Source organism: Silurus aristotelis (genome assembly GCF_946808225.1).
Source record: "Silurus aristotelis genome assembly, chromosome: 14".
In the NCBI taxonomy this organism is placed as follows: Eukaryota; Metazoa; Chordata; class Actinopteri; order Siluriformes; family Siluridae; genus Silurus; species Silurus aristotelis.
The window spans coordinates 22,057,465-22,077,743 of NC_139587.1; the positions used below are offsets into that span (position 1 = coordinate 22,057,465).

The 20,279-nt window shown below is 37.3% G+C and overlaps 1 protein-coding gene across 1 annotated transcript; it reads left to right on the top strand.

Moving 5' to 3' along the window:
- Positions 1-5,661: 5,661 nt before the first annotated feature.
- On the top strand, positions 5,662-20,262 carry LOC310736463 (uncharacterized protein). Its single transcript, XM_083559972.1, has 5 exons — positions 5,662-6,461; positions 14,192-14,368; positions 15,670-15,888; positions 17,986-18,199; positions 19,150-20,262. The coding sequence occupies exons 1-5, from the start codon at positions 5,988-5,990 to the stop codon at positions 19,326-19,328; spliced, it is 1,263 nt and encodes a 420-aa protein (XP_083416098.1). The 5' UTR covers positions 5,662-5,987; the 3' UTR covers positions 19,329-20,262.
- Positions 20,263-20,279: the final 17 nt, after the last annotated feature.

Below are 20,279 nucleotides of genomic sequence, written 5' to 3' on the forward strand. Positions count from 1 at the left end.
ACATATATATATATATATATATACATACAGGGTAGAGTAAATTCTCCTGCCTAGGTTAATTGTTCCTCATGAAAGAGTTTAGATCATTCTAAAAGGTGCAAACTCGTTAAGGCACACATAAATTGTACTAAAGACAGAGGAGCGTAAGAGTACTCTGCTACTATCATTACTCATTCTGTCAGTATTTGCCTCAGTTAATTAAAACATTGAAAAGCAAACAAGACTGTAACCATCACAACATGACTCAACATCAACTAAAGTTACCCAAGAGCATAGATAATTTTGAGTTTCTAGGTGACCTGACTGCAGTCCGCTGTTACCCTTGTGCTTTCCTGCACTGTGCTGGGTATCTTTAATTAACACCTGAGTTCTCTCTTCTACAAGCAGGCATTTTGGAGCTTGGTGGTTGCCAGGTGCCAAAATAAGAGTGGAAACCAATTACTGCAGGTGTCTGAACCTGTTATTCACTTCACTGCATTTAACTGGGAGGGAGATATTGTGTGTGTGTGTGTGTGTGTGTGTGTGTGTGTGTGTGTGTGTGTGTGTGTGTGTGTGTGTGTGTGTGTGTGTGTTATATCAATTAGCCTCCTTGTTTTGCATAAAGTTATAAAACGTTGCATGCTAATTTTAGATATTTCTTTAATACCTTGTGTGGTAAAAATGCAATCTATGCTAATCAATGACTTTGTTTCCAATACGCATTGGCTAACTTTGTCCGAATATCAGCATTGGATGAAAGCGCACTCACCTAAATACATTGTTGGCACCTAAAAAAACTACAGTATGTATGCACACACTGTTCACTGCAGACCAAGGCATTGATATTCCAAATTCACTCCTATGTGTTATTCCTTTGTTTGTTTTCAGTAAGAATGAAAGAGACTGAGCTTCTGTTCTGCATGTGACATGACTGATAAGACCGAAAGATTTCACCTACAGTCTTTCGGTGAATGAGAGTGAGTGTTCAGCAAATAAAAAGGGTGAGGTTGAGAGAATAAGCAGAGAAACAGGCAACATATGAAGACTAAACACCAACCAGGCATAACATTATGACATTATGAGCGGTGAAGTAAATAACACTGATTATCTCTTAATCATGGCAACTGTTAGTGGGTGGGATATATTAGGCAGCAAGTAAACATTTTGTCCTCAAAGTTGATGTGTTAGAAGCATGTTGATGTGATGGCAGACTGCAACAGTTTCCAGTCTGCAGTGGTCAGTATTTATCAAAAGTGGCCAAGGAAGGAACAGTGGTGAACCGGTGACAGAGACGTGGGCGGCCAAAGCTCATTGATGCACATGGGGAGAAAGGCTGGTCCGTGTGATCTAATCCAGCAAAGCTCCTGAAGCTCAAATTGTTGAAAAAGTGAATGCTGTTAATGCTCAAAGGGTAGGTAAGTCTTACTGTTTTGGCCTCAAGAGGGGAACCAACACAATATTGGGTAGGTGGTCAAAATGTTATGCCTGATCGGTGGCCAGAAAGTTATGCCTGGTTGGTTTATGTCTTCATGGTGTATATTTGTTTGATATTAACTTCTACCAGTTAAACACAGATTAGTAAAAGTACTTCTATTCTAATAATAATAAAACAATAAAATAAATCATAATTTACTTGAGCAAATGCATAGTGATAAATACAATTTCTCAAACGCAACTAAAGTGTCATCTAGTACTTCTACAAATTACTTTTGTCAACCATCAACACACTTAACGGCTATGCTGAAGTAAGGTAAGGTAAGGTTTCTAGTAACATTGCTATCTATCTAACAATAAAGCCCCTTACATATCATGCTAAACTATTGACCATAACAGTATTCCAAAAAATGTATTCAACCTACACAGGCTATCACTACCAAACACTGAAAGTGCGTCTGGGGTTTAATTCTGAACTTTTATACTGTAAAACATCAAAAGATCTGGCTAGCTAGTGTAGCTTATCCAGCAAGCTCATGGCTTACCTGTACATGTTCACATGTTTGCATATTGAGTTGTGAAATGCCAATGTCACCATGGGTTTTAGTTCACATTAATAAAACAAAAGCAACTAGAGAAATTAGGCCAGGGATGGTCATCTGTCTCCACTGTCTCAGACATTGCTGCTGCTGATTAAGAATTTGGCTTCTCTAGACTTTTAGCAGGAAACTCTTATTTTTATTGGCTCTAGATTTGTACAGACAGTCTTTTAAACTGGCTTGCAGTCTTCCAGAGATAAATGCATTATTATTTTATTACTCTGTAGTGATTATAAAAAATATACGTAACATATAATAATAATAATAAGCATTTTTTTTTTACTGTTCTAACTTTTTAGTTCTATCCTACACATTTATCCTTACTATCTTCTCCATAAACATCTATTCAGTACACAAGCTGAAAGATGATTGTCTCAACTGGTAAAAAAGGCTTCATTCTGCACCACTTACAGCCTACCGGGTTATGTTCAGCTGCTTAATGGCTACATGAAGCAAACATCAAGCTGTTACCATGATGTGATGTAAAGTGTGTGATTCACAGAAGAAGGACAAAAGAATCTGAAGTAAAAATAAGTCTAAATCACTACAACAGATTCTACATCAGTGAGATATGCATCAGACATGAAGTATTTGCAGTAATGACTGTGAAGAGCAGCACAATTCTCTTTTCGTGCACATATGAATTTGTGAAAGAATTGTATTGATTGCACTACAGCCCAGTTATTATGCTGTTTTTGTTAAATGTCAATACCAGGATTTCTATCATTTACTGTATACTTCTACGTTCTATAATTCTCTAACTACACCACCAAGGTATTATTAAAGATGCTTTCCCTTTATATGTAAATGTATGTGTGCTGTTATACAATACTTTCCAAAATAAAGATTGGTTAAAAATGTCCTCTTTTAACTCGTAATCATTGTGGTATATGTGTGTTCTCTCTCTCTCTCTCTCTCTCTCTCTCTCTCTCTCTCTCTCTCTCTCTCTCTCTCTCTCTCTCTCTTCTTTCTCTCTTTCTCTTTCTCTGTGTGTGTGTGTGTGTGTGTGTGTGTGTGTGTGTGTGTGTGTGTGTGTGTGTGTGTGTGTGTATGTGTGTGAGAGAGATTGTTTTTGCTGACACAGCTTGCTTTGTGCTGTGCAATTTTCTACAGTGTGGTTTCTATTGATCCACAGTTAAAATGCAGAAAAGCTGAATACACAATACCTTGAGCCCCTGAGATTCACAACATTTCAAGACAAGCTGAAAATCTTTGTCCAAATGCCCAAGGTGGTGAATAAACTTAAGGCACTCAGATGTGCAGATCTGCAAAAAAAAATCCATTTGCAGTCTTCATAAAATGGCTGAGGACACATTGCTTCAAGAGAGGACATAAATGAATTAAATCATTAATGAATACTTTATTTCTAAAAACATTGCATTTATAAACACTGACTGCTGTTTTTAGACTTTCACCATACTGTAGATTTCATTTGACAAACACCTCTGTATTTCTGTAAGTCTAAGTAATAGAGTTTTACATTAAATATAAATGTAGATTTTATTCTGTGGACTGATTCTGTAGCTACCTCTCTGTGCACTTCTCAGTAATATAGCAGCTGAGAGCTGAGTGCATCAACCTCCTATCAGGCTTCCTTTATTCACAGCAATTTCATATTTTTGAGTGACCTTTTCTGCCGCTGCCGCTGCTGCAAAGCATTTCCAACTGCAATCAACCTGAAGTCAAAGAGTGAACCCATGGCAACTGAAGCTAAGAGGAAGTCCTAAGATGGACAAAAATCTCAAAACCAAAGACAGCAGAGATAGCTTATTCAAAATCACATTACTCTGTGTAGACAGGAAGGCTAGTAGTGGCTGTTTAGTGATACTGCTAGTTAATGGACCAATTAGTCAAGTGGCTTATGAGCAAAAATTAAGACAGATGCACACAGAAAAGCCAATTGGGTTACTTTACTCATGTTATAATTAATTTCTCACCTTTGAATATCTATGTACCATAGGGTTGCTTTTTTTTTTTATAACAGCAGCTTGAACAACGGTGACAGATTTATGCAGGTTACTATTCATTAATTAGTTCTAATATAGTTTTTTGTAGTAAAAGCTCATTCACCAGGCCTTGTATGACAGATACTACTTAATAATCTACAATAAAGATTTAATCAATGAGTCTTTTAGTCTTTTCCACTCTGGAAGGGTCTTCACAACAGAGGTCTTTGCACTTTCTGGTTTCAGTGGAGAGAGAAAAATAGAGGGACTGGGAAAGGAATAACTGTTTATAGCTGCTACAAACTATGTGATAGCAGAAGCCAACGTTTTAAACATTAAATGTAACTATAAATAACTAAAAGCATGCAGTGTCAACCCGAAATTAATTAACAAAAGTAATTGCTGGCGAAGATACAAAAGAAATTAAATACTTTTTAATGTGCTTTTATTGAAAGATAATTAACTCAAGGGTGATAAGACTTCGTTATGGGCTGCAACACAAGACCATTTAAATGAATATTTTAATTTTTATACACAAAGCACATCCAGTCATATTTTATTTCTTACTAAATAGGTTTTATTAGGTTATCTTCACATCTGCATTTGCTGTAATCTACCTACTGTATTATATTGCATGCATCATGTTGTTTACCTATACACATATACTGTTTATCTCAGTTTATTGCACACTAATTCTCATTTATTTCATTTAATTTAATGTCCTCTGTATTACTGGTTGGCACATGGTTCTTTAACTTTACCTGTACACTGTTATTGTAACTACTGCAGAGTCAGTCAGACTGAGTGAGACTAAATTTTATGTATATTGACCAATGACAAAGGCTGTGAGTCTCTGGCTGTAAATTTAATTTACTCCAAGTTCCTGGTTTTGGGATTATTTATTGGAAAGTGTTAAGTCAAAGTTTCCAGGCTCCTGATTTATTGTAGATACATCCAACATTTAGGGGGTTGCCAGAGGCACACACTGAAAGGTTCTAGATTTAACTACTTTTCTAAGACTGAAAAGTTATCATATAGGTGCAGACAAAAATCTACTTCATTTCTACTACTCTCTTGAATTGGATTTGTGCACTGTCATGGAATAGCGCTCCAGTTCTCCATCAGAGTTATCTCCTTCATAGACTGGTCTTATTTTAGCTCCCCTTCGATCAATGAAACCTAAAAAGGAACTGTCAGTTCATGTTGCAGCAGCCAGTGCAGCTCGAGCAACATTTGTCTTGTGCTGATAATGCTGAGCGCACTGCATGGGAGAGGGGTCCCATTTAATCTCGCTTCTACACCGGTCAGTGCGAAACCGAGAACAAATACAATTTACACCAGAGACTTATAGCCTTTATCGTCGGTCCATCTGTCGAGTCTCAGGCTGACTCATATGTTCAGTTTTTCAGTTTGCCTGACCGCACGACACTCTGTAGTGAGACATGTGGACATGTCCACACTGCGAAACACACACAACCTAAATTTTATCATTCATATCTGCGCCCAGATGCAGCCGCATCTGTAAAAAAAAAAAAAAAACCAGACCACATCAGTACTGTTGTATTCTTATAAACTTGTGCTATAGATATATTTTAATTCAATACAGAAATGAGACCTTCTTAAGATGCGACGCGATAAGTTTGGACCAGATCCTGGTTCAAAACGCTGTGAAAAGAGGCGTGTCTAGACACACACCCAATCTCACACACCCACTGTCTCTCTCTTCTCTCTTCTCCCTCTCTCTCTCTCTCTCTCACACACACACACACACACAAACAGACACGCACACGTAGTCGCGCGCAGCAGTCGGTTCAGCAGCTCGGATTTTCGCAACTTGTCCTCATTTCAAGACTTTACGCGCCGAGTGTACGCATTTAAAGTTGTAGCATTTTTGGAGAAATGTAATCGGAGTAAAAGCACATTGTCTTCCCTTTCTGCCTGATTTCTTTCTGGGACGCCGCGCTATAGAGCACGATGGGAGTATCTGTCCGAGGTTCAGTGTCGGTTTGGTGCACCGCCTGAGCGCGATATGAACGGGGTGCGGGGGGAAGACGCGGACAGCGGCGGCGCGCAGGAGCACTATGGCAGCGTGGCGTACGACACGGCGCTCAGCACACTGCTGGCCGTGGCTGTGTACGTGGTAGTGAAGGGGAGCGTGGACGGGCTGCGGCAGTGGCGGGCGCGCATCTCGCTGCTGGTGGTGGGCTCCGGGCCGGTGGGACTAACAGCGGCGCTGGTCGCTGTCCGCAGCGGAAAGGTCCTGAAGCTCACCGTGCTGGATGAGCGCACACGCAGCGCGCTGCTCTGCCGGCCGCAGCAAATTGCCCTGGACCCTCGCAGCGTGCGCTTTCTTCTTGGTCTCGGCGTGGACTTCGACAACATGGAGGGCTGCTGGCACAATGATCACTTCTTTACGCGGATCGGCGTGTTTCAGGAGTACCTGCTAAGCGTGCTGGAGCAAAAGAAGCAGAAAGTCGACGTGAGAGTTCACTTGGGCACTAAGGTCAGTGAGGTCGTGCAAACAGATTATGCTTTGGCGGCGTTTGCAGAGTTTAACACACTACTATTGGCTTCATCAAAGTAGAGCTGCACCAAATTCATACCCACATGTATACTGAGTACATGCCCTCATCTTGCTGAATATTATATACAGTATTTGCATGTTGTTTAACCGCAGAAAAAAAAAAACCAGATAACCCCGACAATAACTCTGTGCAGTTGCAATTAAAAACACCCTGGGCCATCTACCAATAAAATCCAGTGTCAATACTATTATATTTATTATATTTGCAAAATAATTATAATCCAATAGCATGATAGCAATTGTAACAGTTCTTGTGACCCCAAAAGCACCCCTGACACCTCTCAACACTTATAATACAAATCCATACAGACATATTAATCATATGTATTTGAGTGCTGTCTAAGAAGTAATCATTTGCATTTTAGGAACTATGCATCATTATATTTTTGTTTTGCTATTGTCATCAGTAATCCAGTTATTTCCACTATTTCCCACTAGCTCTCTTCCTTTTCTCGTGCTTTTACTTCTTCTTTCTCTTTTTACTTCCTAATAAATACATTTTATCTTTGGACAAGACCATGTACATTAGACATAAAAATTTATTTCACAGAAATTTAACAGCTAACGTTATTAATGAGGTAGGCCTTATTTGAAGTATTTGTTTGTTTGTTTACAGGAATGTGAACAAAGTCCTGATCCTAACCTGTTATTAAATTTTATTACATACACACGGTTGTAGTATGTTAATATGATCCAGATACTGAGTGAGTTATCAGAACGTTTGTGTAATAAAAATCAATAAGAGAAAACAATGAGATTAAGTTTTGTGTTTGTGATGTACTCATCACTTTGAGAATTTGTGCTTTTAGAAAGGCCCAACATTTTGACATTTTGTGGGTCAGATTTTCCCTATCAGTGCTTTAGACTCTATGCAAGTTTTGCCTGACTTGTAGCTACACAACTGCATGACATATTTCATATTTCAATGCTGTGGTAAAAGGTGTGGTTTCACACAAAATCTAATCATTCCTCCTCCTGACTCATAAAACAACAAGCTGAATAATAATCATTATTCACATTCATGCAGGTCACAGTGCAACATACAAGATCAGTGTATAGAGCTGAAAGTAAAATATCAAGCAAAGGGCAATTGTTAAATGGGCATGGTCATTTACAGTTATAGATTGAGTAAAGGACAGAGGGAAAGGCCGCTCCTTTATGTAAACAGTGAGTAAAACTGTCAACAGTCATTACTCAGTCAGCACAGATTATACATACACGGTTCAAAACAATGTCTTAACAACAACTTTGGTATGAATTCACATGTCCTGCTGCTTAAATCACAGGTTCTGTTGCAAGCTAATCACACTGGATATGTCTTTTTTCAGGGTTTACAGCAATTATTGCATCATTAAATTTTAATTAACGTGAGCTTCCACAATCCTGGTTCCACAATATATAAATATTATTATTGTGTCTGTGAACATACGTTTTTTTCTTATTCAGTTTCTTCATGTAATAAAATTGCTGCACCACCAAATTTGATAAATTGTTCTCAAAGACTATTGTGTATAACTTACAATGATAAAAAAAAAAAAGATATGGTTCAATAGTACAAAATAGTGCTTTTTGGCACAATATTATTTATTGTTTGAATTTTTATTATGTTTTTTTTGTTTGTTTACATGGATTTTTTTACAGTTTCACACTTTTTTCAGGCAAAGAAATGTAATGTGCATATGTGTTCATCACTATTTGTACCGATTGGCCAGGCAGAGGGACTGAGCTGGGAAGTATGTGCTGCAAGTTAGAGCAATAAAGGATGGAGATGTAAATGTGTTGACTAGTGAAGAGATTGTGTTTAGAAGATGAAGAAAGTATTTTGAGCAGCTTATGAATGAGGAAGATGAGAGAGAGAAGGGTGGATGATGTGGAGGTGGTGAAGCAGGAAGTAGATACGATTAGTAAGGAGAAAGTGAGAGCAGCGGTTAAGAGGACAAAGAGTGGAAAGTCGTTAGGACCAGATGACATACCGGTAGAAGTGTGGAGATGTTTAGAAGAGATGGCAGTGGAGTTTTTAACCAGGTTGTTTCAACAAAACTTTGGAAGGTGAGAGGATGCCTGAGGAATGAAGAAGAAGTGTGCTGGTACTGGTTTTTAACAATAAGGGGGATGTGCAGACCTGCAGTAACTACAGGGAAATAAAATTGATTAGTCACCCCATGAAGTTATGGGAAAGAAGTAACAGAGTTAAATATATTGATTTTCTTTGGGAGTGACGAATATGGACAGGGTTAGAAATGAGTTTATTAGAAGGACAGTGCATGTAGGATGTTTTGGGGACAAAGTGAGGAAGGTTTGATTGAGACAGTTTGGACATGTGCAGAGGAGGGACGTGGGGTACATTGGTAGGAGAATGCTGCATATAGAGCCATCAGGAAGAAGGAAAAGCAGAAGACCAAGGAGGAGGTTTATGGATGTGGTAAAGGAAGACATGCAGGTATTTTGTTTGAAAGAGGCAGATGTAGAGGACAAATTAGTATTGCGATGGATGAGCCGCTGTAGCTACCCCTAATGGGAAAAGCCTAAAGAAGAAGAAGAAGAAGAAGAAGAAGAAGAGGAAGAAGAAGAAGATGAGTTCCTCAGTAATACATCAGGGGTTTTTTGTCTATCACTACTATTATCTATTTGTAGAGAATTGTTCCACAAGATATTGTGTAACATAAGCATACCTTTCCTCACCCGACAGGAATGTGAACAAAGTCCCGAACCTAACCTGTTATTACATTTTATTGCAGGCACATGGCTGTAGTATGATTAATATCATCCAGATACTGAGTGAGTTATCTGAACATTTGTGGAATAAATATCAATGACAGAAAACAATAAGATTACATTTTTATATTTGTGTTTGCTAGGCATTAATCATATTCTTTCTAAATGTGATACTTTGAGCAACTTCATTAACAATTTTTTATTAATATTGAAAATTGCTCCAGTTGATGTTTTGTCATCGTTCTCTTTCTTTTTCAAGTCTTCTACATTTGGGTAAGACTGCATGCACACCATATGGAGCTATTTGGCATATCTTAGCACAAACAAGAACAAATATGTAAAAAACTATAGGCTAAGGTAAAAATGGGATAATTACCAAGCATTAAGGAAACACAGTAAGTGGTTTTGTTTCAGATGGCTTTAGGCTTTCCATCCTTGCAGCACATTCTGGTTGTTAGCCTGTAATTTAACATTATACTTCTTATATATCCAGACATTGCAGCTTGCTTTACTCTACATTACTTAGAAAGGTTTTGAGCTTCATACCATTAGTTTTTCTGTTTTATTATCACCTGTTAGTTCTCTATGATTTAAGGAGATGTGTGGAGCATCTGCAGCACAAGAGAAACTGAGCATACTCTTGACCAACTTATTACAGGATTAAATGTATTTACATTTTTTATTTCAAATAAAAAACAAATATAATCTGTAAACCTAGAGAGAGAATGTCTGATAATGTTACTAATTTCTTTAAAGGGGAACTTACAGGCATTTAAACTATTTGCATTTCATTAGTAAACATTATTAGTGTTAACTAACCTGGGGATGAGATCAAATGTGAAAGGCTTGGAGTAGATTTGACAGTGGCACAAGCATAGCCTGGGGGAGCAAACAATGTGCAGGTCAGTGGGACATAAATTCCAACTGGTTCCTCTAACCTAACTCCAATTACTAACAATACACCTTTGTATAAAAACAGTGTTATGTTCCTAACAAAGACCTGATAAGAATGTGCATATGACATAGTTGAAAAATAATTATAGATATGCAGTGGATGATGAGGACATCAGTCAGTCCACGAGCCAATGAATGTAATATCACACAATCTGAAATAAATATAAAAATGTTACAGGTTTGTGGGTCTGAATTTGTGACCAATGAGTAGTCAATTAGGTCAAAACTTAAGCTAGATAGACATACTGTATTTAAAAAAAAAAAATCATAATTAAATATTAACCTACACTAAGTTAATTTATTTGAAAAATATTAACGAAGAAATAATCATCACTACAATGGTCCAAAGAATACTCGGACATATAAAAAAAATAGATAAGTATTAACATACACAAATACACTTTAACACTTATACACCTTTAAAACAATTAACAAAGAAATACTCAGCATTTGGTCATTGCTGGGGATTGTGTGAGGTGCGTGGTAGGCTGGGCTCCTTATTTAGCACACGTTGAGGTGTGAGGTGGGGAAGTCAGGTCTCCTGTATCCATAGCAAGGATGGGTCTTGTATAGTGCCTGCCTATATTTACTAACCCATATCTGGTTCTAGCTATGTCCCTGCCACCAACTGACTGTATTTTCCTTATACCCCAAATGGTCCCTTGTTCAGCTTGGGAAAAAGCACCACAGAGTGTCTGAAAATTGAGATCCAACTCAAAGCACCAAAGATGAAAGATTAAAATAAGTTTGATGCTTTTTGGAATATTTTTATATAAATAATAATTATGTCAATATGACTCTCTGAGCATTTCCAGGTTTAGGATAAGTTTTAGTTGCAATTGTAATTTTGTGCTACTTTTGTATTTCTTTTTTGTTATCAACATTTTTATTACAGATTTAGAAACATATCACAGCTCAAAATTCAAAGGAACTATGTACAAACAGATGCCATGAAGCTGTCCACTTGTACATAGAAAGAGGAGAAAAGATAGAAGAAATAAAAGTCAAATACGCATAGTAGGGATGTCAACTTTTCAGTCTATCTGGTAACATCACAGCAATATTTGTCCAATTTCCAAAAGTTTTCATCTTGTATAGTACACTGGGAGTGATCCCTGCCCTATTGATACATTTATAATGTATCATCTGATGTGCAAAATTCTTAGAAGCAGTAAAACATCTGACCCATACCACATCCCAATCAGGTTCAGCAAGACCATCCCTTTCCCAGGAGTGGATAGCTGGAATATAAGTATACTGCAGTAAATTGAATTATAAATCTTAGAAACGAAACCATTAGAAGCAGTATTAATGTCCAACCACTCCCACAGAGGATGTGGGAGCCCATTAGAGGTCCAAGGAATGCCGTAGGCCTTTAAAGCTGACCTTAGTCTTAAATATAAAAAAAAAAGAAAATCCAGGTAAAGAAAATTCAGCACTTAATTCCTGAAACTATTTGAGGCCGTTATCACAATAAATGTCATTCAATGTATGAACCCAACCATCAGACCAGGCTTTAAAAACAAACAGTTTATTACCAGGGCTTAAAAGATTATTATGCAATAATGAAGTTGCCTTAGAATATAAAAAAGAACCACCTGTAATTTTCTCTACCTTTTTTTCCATGCATCAGATGAATATTAAATAATTGGTCTGTACGTTTTCTTTAAGGATAATTTTTGTATTTCTTGATCTTTTTTTCACAATCATGGTGATAATTGGCTTTCAAGCTATAAGGAAGAAGACCAAGTAACAGAGCTGGATTAACTAAGGACCAAGAGATGGAATAAATATCAGGAATGAGTGATTGACAACTTCCTGGCAGCATTAGGTTGTCAAATTGAAATGTCTGTTGCAATGAGATTATTACAGTATAGTTAATATTTTATTTCATAAGATTTGTGATTTGAATGCTAGATTTAAGTTACATTTTAGATTAAGGATAAGGACTAAAGTTCATATCAGACTTTACACAATGCATTAACTCTTCAGCGAAAATTAGTTTTGTAATATTGTCAGCATTTGTTACATTAGATGTACTATATGTTTTTTTTATGAAATGTATCTCCTCTAATCCCATGCCACTGTTCAATTCTTAAAAACGTGAGCTGTTAATATACTTTATACATCGCCTTTGGATATTCTGTGATATTTTGGGCAAGTAGTTTTCATAGTAATCAACAGAAAACAATGTTGCCCAGAAAAAGATTACACAAGATCAATGAAAATTTGATGCTTGAACATTTCCGCTGTCTGGCATGCAGAGAAATAATGTGCTGTAAGAGAAATATTGCTAATATAGAACACATAAAAAGAAGTAAATGCCCAGATCATTGCACAGTAAGCCCCGGAAATTGCTTTTTGCGTTCTCTTGCAGAAGGAACACCTGATGCTGAATGTTAGAGGCTGACCTTATTACTCGTTTAATGAATGCAGTTAAATGGAGAGTTCTGTTGAGTCAAAATAATGTCTATAAAATGACTGAAATAAAATTACAGAATTGTGCAATCTTATTAGCATCAGCTAGCATGGAGTTGGTTGGGATGGAGGTGATTGTGTTTAGTAAAGTCTGGGTTAACAGCGCTGACGCAGGAGCAAGGCAAGCGAGAGCAATAAAGCCTTTTAATAGATTCACTGTTCCCCTTTGGTCTTCCTACCATTTTTTTTCTCTCTCCTACTCTCTCACTTTGTCTATCTCTTTCTCTCTGTTATTGTGTTGGTTTCCGATCAGAGCTCTGATTCACAGCTGACCTGCTGCTTTCCTCTCCTCCATCTTGTTCTATTGTAAGGGCCAGTTGCTTTCACTGCCTGCTATCTGAATGCTTGTTTCTGCCTGGAAATGGAAAAGCTTTTATTTTTAGTCACGACTGATTTTTTTGTTTGGGTTTCCTTGGCCTTCTAATTTCTACCGCACACTGCTGTATTACTAAACTGAAGCCTGCAGCAAAAAAACAACAACTAAAGAATACTTAAAAGAGCTTTATTTCTTTTTCATGCAAGCATGTCGTAACACCAAGGTCACAGTTTAATAAACATAAAGCTGTTGGATTATTGATAAGCAGCTGAAGTGTTTGCATTTGGCCTGTCTGTAGTGTATGTTCAGGCTTATCTGTGTTTTTTTGGCCTACAGTAATGTGATATGAATCTCACACCCAGTTAAAGAAGCTAGAATTGATTTAGATTCTATTTAATGGCATTTGGGGTGACAAAATGTCAATCTGTTTTAGAGACTGAGATGTTGTACAGTAACAAGGAAGATCAGCTATCACACAACGCTCAATTAACAGTGAGGCTAGCTATTGGAAATATGTAAGTGAATGGGTAAAATGTCAATGTTGTTTGTCATTAACGTTTTTAAATGTACATCAATTATTTGTATTTGTAAATAATTACATGGCTCAAATTAAGACAAGTAACCAAATTTGAGGTTAATGGTAGGGGTTAGCACTTTTTTAAGTTAACACTATTTATCCAGATTGACAGCACACAAAGACAACAAAATTATACAGTGTACAAAGAAGAACTCAGTCTTTGGACCAATATTGTTTTGGCTGTGGAATCCCTAAAAAGGTTTTGTTTGTATGGTATGGTTTTAATATAATAATGTTCATAGCAAAGTAAAAAATGCGCAGAACTTTTATGGACTAAAGAAAAATAGAGTTGTCAATTACACAAAATCACACAAACACTAACACACACACACACTGAACAGTAACAAGTAGAAATGCAGCTTTAAAACTAAGAATCCCTCAGTGCACACACACACACACACACACACACACACACACACACACACACACACACACACACACGCGTGCGCAAACATGCACATACACATCAAATATCAAAAACACTAAAATTAAAACATTGTTTTAGGGCACTTAAACTCTCTCTCTCTCTCTCTCTCTCTCTCTCTCTCTCTCTCTCTCTCTCTCTCTCTCTCTCTCTCCCTCACGCTCACCTTGTTTTTTGCTATTTAGTTCACAGATGAATATCTGAGGAGGATTCCCAGTGGTGAATGGCCCCGGGTTATTGTAGTAGCCGACGGCTCCTGTGGTGACTCCTGCTCTGTACTGGGAATCAGTTCGGAGTATATTGTAGAGTCCTGTCATGCGTTCGGAGCTAATGCCATGATAGAGAGACTCGACCAAAGACAGGTTAGTCTGTAAAGATGTTCAACTTATTAATGTTGATCGATGCAGAGAAAGGATCTGATCGGGAGCATAAATGTGGCCAATAGATCCTGGCTTTTCAAAAGAGTCCATAGTGCTTTTTGGAATTGAATTCTTTTATTTCTCATTACCTATTTTAGGAACATATTTCTTTGGCTTTTACAAACAAGCGCAATAGAGGTTTACTTTTCTTTTATGTTTTTAAAAACCACTGTCTGACATTGGTGTGTTATCATCATTGTTTTAGCTTTGCAGCTGTTTTCTCGTCCTCCTGGTTCATTTGTTTAAATATGCATTCTGTTCAGGAGCATGTGGTTATCTGTGCATGTATATGCAAGCCACGAGGGTGGTCACAAATCTTTTTACATATTACCAATCAAATTTCCAGACAGAAGCTTCTATGCATAATACATATGGAAGAACAAAGGCCTAGCAAAGAGAACAATCTGATATTAAATGAATTATCCTGCTATTTATAATATCAGACCAGTCTGGTATTACTGGCGGCACTGGATGCATGCTTTTTAGGTCTTTAAATATTAGATGCTTAAATGCTTTTAGCCAGAAAAGAATAGCACATGGGCCAGCTGCTGCCAGTAAACCAGGACTGAAAGAAATATAATTAAGTTAAGCTGAAGATTAGTAAAGTTGTTAATAGTCAATGGGTGGTATGCAGTGACAAATAGGAAGTAGACAAGTTCAAAGAAAGGTCTGCACTGGCCTTCATATAAATACACTCCCATAATATACACCAAATCTCTGAGAATTGGCTGGATCAAGTGTATTTAGTTTATTGGAGGCTGCAGTCCCTGTATTGTTCAAACAGTGGGTAACAGTGCATTTGATTGACATATGTGTACAGATAAAATATAATATATATTATCTGAGCCTGGAGACTCATAAAGTCATTTCCTAGTCTTATTTCCAGCTAAAATTAAAATCATTTCCTTGCGTGACCTCACTGGGTCGTATTATGCTGCGATTCTGCGAATTAGTAATTGCTTGTTAAGTGGATTCTGCCTTACACAGAAATTGTGATGCAGTAGTTAAATTCCCAAGTGTGATTAAGTTAGAAAAGAGCAATGACCCTATGTTTAGACTACTCACAGCCTCTGCCAAAAATAGAAGAGAACAAAACCTTACCTTTCAAATACATGTAAAGAAAGGACAGGATTATTATTAGGACATATTATTTCTAGTTCTGCCGGTGGGTAAATTGTAGACTTTCATGTGCTGTTGAGCTTTGGCAATCAGCAATGGTACTGTGTTTTGTCTCTTCTATACAGGTCCCCACACCAGAGATCAGGGCTCACAGCCTGTACTTCGACCTGTCAGCATACGGCATTGACTCAGTTAAAGAACCTCGCAGTTCGTCTCAAACCTCAGCCAAGCCTGGTTTTCACCTGAAGATCTATGGAACATTTCGCAACCGATACATGGCCCTCGCCTGCACATCGACAGAATCAAAAATGCTGCGATTCCTGCGTCACACAGCCAACTCCTCAGTAATAAGCCTATGATTAACTTCTTACTTTAGTTCCATCTTTTGCATTTTTCAGTTACATTTCTTCCACTAATTTATTATTATGATTACTAATGAGCACTATATCAGCTACTGGAGGGATTAATTTCCAGACTGAAAAGTAGTGAGAAACTAGTGACAGCTATTACACATCAATATTATAACCACCAGAATATATTTCACATGTTTTGAAACTACTCTCTGTGATTTTGTTTGTGTCTTGTTGGGTAGGCAGTCTGGTATACATAGATCAGGCATAACATTATGAACGGTGAAGTAAATAACACTGATTATAACTTGTTCATGAGACCTGTTAGTGAGTGGGATATATTAGGCAGCAAGTAAATATTCTGTTGATAAAGTTGATGTGTTAGAAGCAGGAAAAATGGGCAAGTGTAAGGATATGATCGATTTTGACAAGGGCCCAATTGTTATGGCTAGACAACTGGGTCAGAGCATCTCCAAAACTGCAGTTCTTGTGGGCTGTGCTTAGTCTGCAGTAGTCAATATCTATCAAAAGTGGTACAAGGAAGGAATAGTGGTAAACCGGAGACAGGGTCATGGGCGGCCAAGGCTCATCGATGCACATGGGGAGAAAAAGCTGGCACATTTGGTCCGATCGAACAGACGAGCTCCTGTAGCTGAAGAAGTTAATGCTGTTAATATTTGACAGGTCAAGACTGTTTTGGCAGCAAAAAATTGGGACCAACACGATATTAGGCAGGTGGTCAGAATGTTATGCCTGATCAGTGTAAAATGTATACATCAAGAGTAAATCCTGGAACAGTCCGTAGCATTTTACTTATCATACATATCGGTCTGGCTCTATACAGTCTATGTAGAAACCAAATTGAGGAAAGAAAGAAAATCAATAAGACCAAAGAGTGTGATTTCACAGGTTGAAAACACTGGTATTCATAATTACAGATATAGTAGTGTTGTGGTAAATGGTTCTAATGCTATAATTCTAACCAAATCAGCCACAAAATCTTTAAAATATCCGAAAGCTGCTAGAAATAGAAAATAAATAATATTACAAAAAAGAAAAAAAGGAACTGATACAGTTTAATCCTGTACAGTTGGGATTTCCTGGTATCCAATATAAAAAAAATATCTAGTACACTGTAAGGGATCTCTCGCACATGCACACCTGATCCCTTGGGGATTTGATGCAGAGACAGAAAGAGACAGAAAAAATGAACCACACCAAAGTACATAGAAGTGCAATGGCTCTGGTTGTTGTGCAACTATTTGTTTAAAGTTGTTACACTTTTCTGTTTACTAGAAATGTTGTTTGCAAATTGCACAAGTGAATATCACTATTAGTAAAAGTATTCTATGTAAATCTGAATTTCAATGCAACTCTGTTACTTTCTCACACTGCTGCTGAAACATTGCTGAGTGCAGCACAAAGAGGGAAAAAACAGTTGGGGGGAGTGAGTTGATGACAAGATGCAAGAACATTGCATCCTGCTGAGACTACATAGAGGTCCATAGGATATGCAATTCATGGATGGTGCAGAAAAAGAGGAGGAAGGAAAGAGTACAAAAGAAGGCAAGGTCAGGGCTTAAGGAAAAATTGTAAAACAGAGGCAAACAGTGAGGGAGAAAGAGAGAGTTGGAGATGGAGACAGAGTGCGAGGTTTATTAAGACAGTGGCGTCAGAGTGCACAGCCGATAGTGTGACAGAACACGTCATTCACAGAAACACATGCTGTTACCTGGTTACAGCAAGGGTGAATCAGTTGTGTGTGTGTGTGTGTGTGTGTGTGTGTGTGTGTGTGTGTGTGTGTGTGTGTGTGTGAGTGTGTGAGCGCATGTGTCTGAGTGAGATGGGTGCAGAGGATAGGAAAGACGTTACCAAGACACCAAAGGATGATGACGGGGGCATTGATAAACACAAAAGATTTTTCTTTTTTTTGGTTTATAGCTCAATAAGTAGAATCCAAGTGTTTTGTTCTACAGATTTTTCCATATTTTACATGTTCCTACTCAATATCTGAACCCTGGATGTTTTGTTAGCAAAGCACACATTCATACACCTCTTTAATGCATTTTCTTTCCAACTCTATCATTCTAGATAATGAAGAATATCTTTCACCAATCCTTCAACGCTTATAAGACAGATATTGAGCCCCGGGTGAGTGAGCTCACTTTGCACCGCATGCAGTGCAGCCGCAGGCTTTTCGAGATCATGCTGTCTCACCGACGCATCAGTGCGGCCTACATCGAGGGCAATAATGTGGCCGTTACTGTGGAGGGAGAGGCAGCACGCATGCTAAACTTTGATACTGGTAAGTTTGTTTCCCTCTGTCCACTGTTTGACTTCACTGATTCAGGTAAACTCCTAACTGTAAGATATATTTCTAAAAACACACTGCAGCTACTACTGTGAGGAGTATTTTTTTTATTTTACAGATGTATTAATTGCAGATTTGCAATATGCTACTAGCAATGATATATATTACTCGCAGACAGACATGCTTTCACTTGAACTACTACATTTGAAATATACAACTAACTGTAATATATCCAACTCTCATAAATACTCAATAAATATACGGTATATTCTATCAGATATATGATCAAATATATGTACTGTCATCTTACTGTTAGATATACCCTCAGATGGACTACTAACTGCCTAAAATATTATTATTTTGAGATGTAATTTCAAGAGTCACACTGAATATGCTGCTGTATACTCCTGTCTGATATGTATGCTGTAAGATATACAATACTATTAACTTTTAAAATAATATAAAAAGCATTATATGATGCTAGTACTCTGAATTATAGGCTTCATATCTGTTATGCTTTAAGTTGCTAGATGTGTTTAATATAATGTCAAGTCTTTTAGATGATACCAAAATAAGCAAGAAAGCTGTGTAATACTAATAATCATATCAGAATGAGATGAATATCCTGCTTGGTATCTGAAAACTTGGTGAAATATTCAAGTGAAGCTTTGGTGAAATCTGACCTTGCATTCTTGACTATATTTTTAGTAGTTACTGGTTATGTTCATCTTCATAGCTTGTTTTTCTTCTAAATGACTTGACATACATGATTTATCTTATTTATATTTACAGTGTAAAAATGGTTTAAGAAAAATAAGGGATGGTGAATAAAACGTGTCAGATGATTTTAAATTTTATAGACTGTACTGCAAATAGCTTCTATGCTGGGAATTATCTAATGTGAGAACAGATCATATAAGGTGTTTTTTTTTTCTCTCTGAAAGGTTGTGGTGTTAACCTTGGCATGAGGGGCTTGGAGTCTTTGGGACTGTTTATCTACAGAACTGCCACTGCTCAGGATCAGAACGATGTTTTCGAAGCCCTTTCGGCTAAAATCCAGCACTCCAAACACGTGGCTGAGACCTTCAGACAAACTGGATTGGCTGCAGCTATGTTTGAATGACCGGATTTGTGAGAGTTAGATGCAGGGGAAACAGTGTTGTCTCTAAAGGCTTATAAATGTCCCAGGTTAAAGTAAAGCGTAGTGTTTTGCTTTTTTTTGTAATAAGAATGTTGCCGTTGTTGTAAATGCACAAAGGAACCAACGTTTTTGTAGCTCTGTGAAAAGTGAAATGAATTTTTTTTGTGTGCTATATGGAACAGCATTGGACCTGTATTATCAAAGTGAAGGATAATGGAATCTTAAACTCAAGTTTAAGTTTATACACAGACTGTACTTACTATTTTTTCCTTAAATGGGCCTTACCAAACGTTTTTGTTTGTTTTTAATCACAATGCTGTGACATTTATCAGCCATGGCTGGCAAGAAGGGTTCAGATCCACACCATTTCAGCACAGATCACAAATCTTTACAAAATCATGGGTGGTTGTTTATTAATCAAGTTAGTTACTAAACTTATGGCTTGATACTGTACAGAAGTGCCTGGAGGACATTCAAGATATCACAAACACACATTTTCATTTTTTTGGTTATTTTTATGCATCACCTGAATTGCCTGTAGATTTGTAACGTTTGTTAATAAAAAATAAAAACATTCATGGATGAATGCCTTTGGATGGAATGAGAGGGAATTTTAATCTAAAATAATATTAAAATATAAGCTACGGTTTAAAACCATTAGAGCAAATACCTTTCGTTATACTGCCACCTAGTGCTTACTCCTAAATAGTGCATTGTTTGGAGTGAATATCCAAGAAAAACAGGTTCTTCAAACTTTCATTTAGATTTTTCCTGATTGGCAAACGCACCACGTTTACAGAACTTTGCAAAACTTCACAGCCACAGATTCTCCTGTGCATTTATTTCAGAAGGAAGAAACGGTTTTCATAAGTGATATTTTGCTTGTGGTAACATTCAATAAAATGGAAGTTCTGTATTTTACTGGCTCTCATC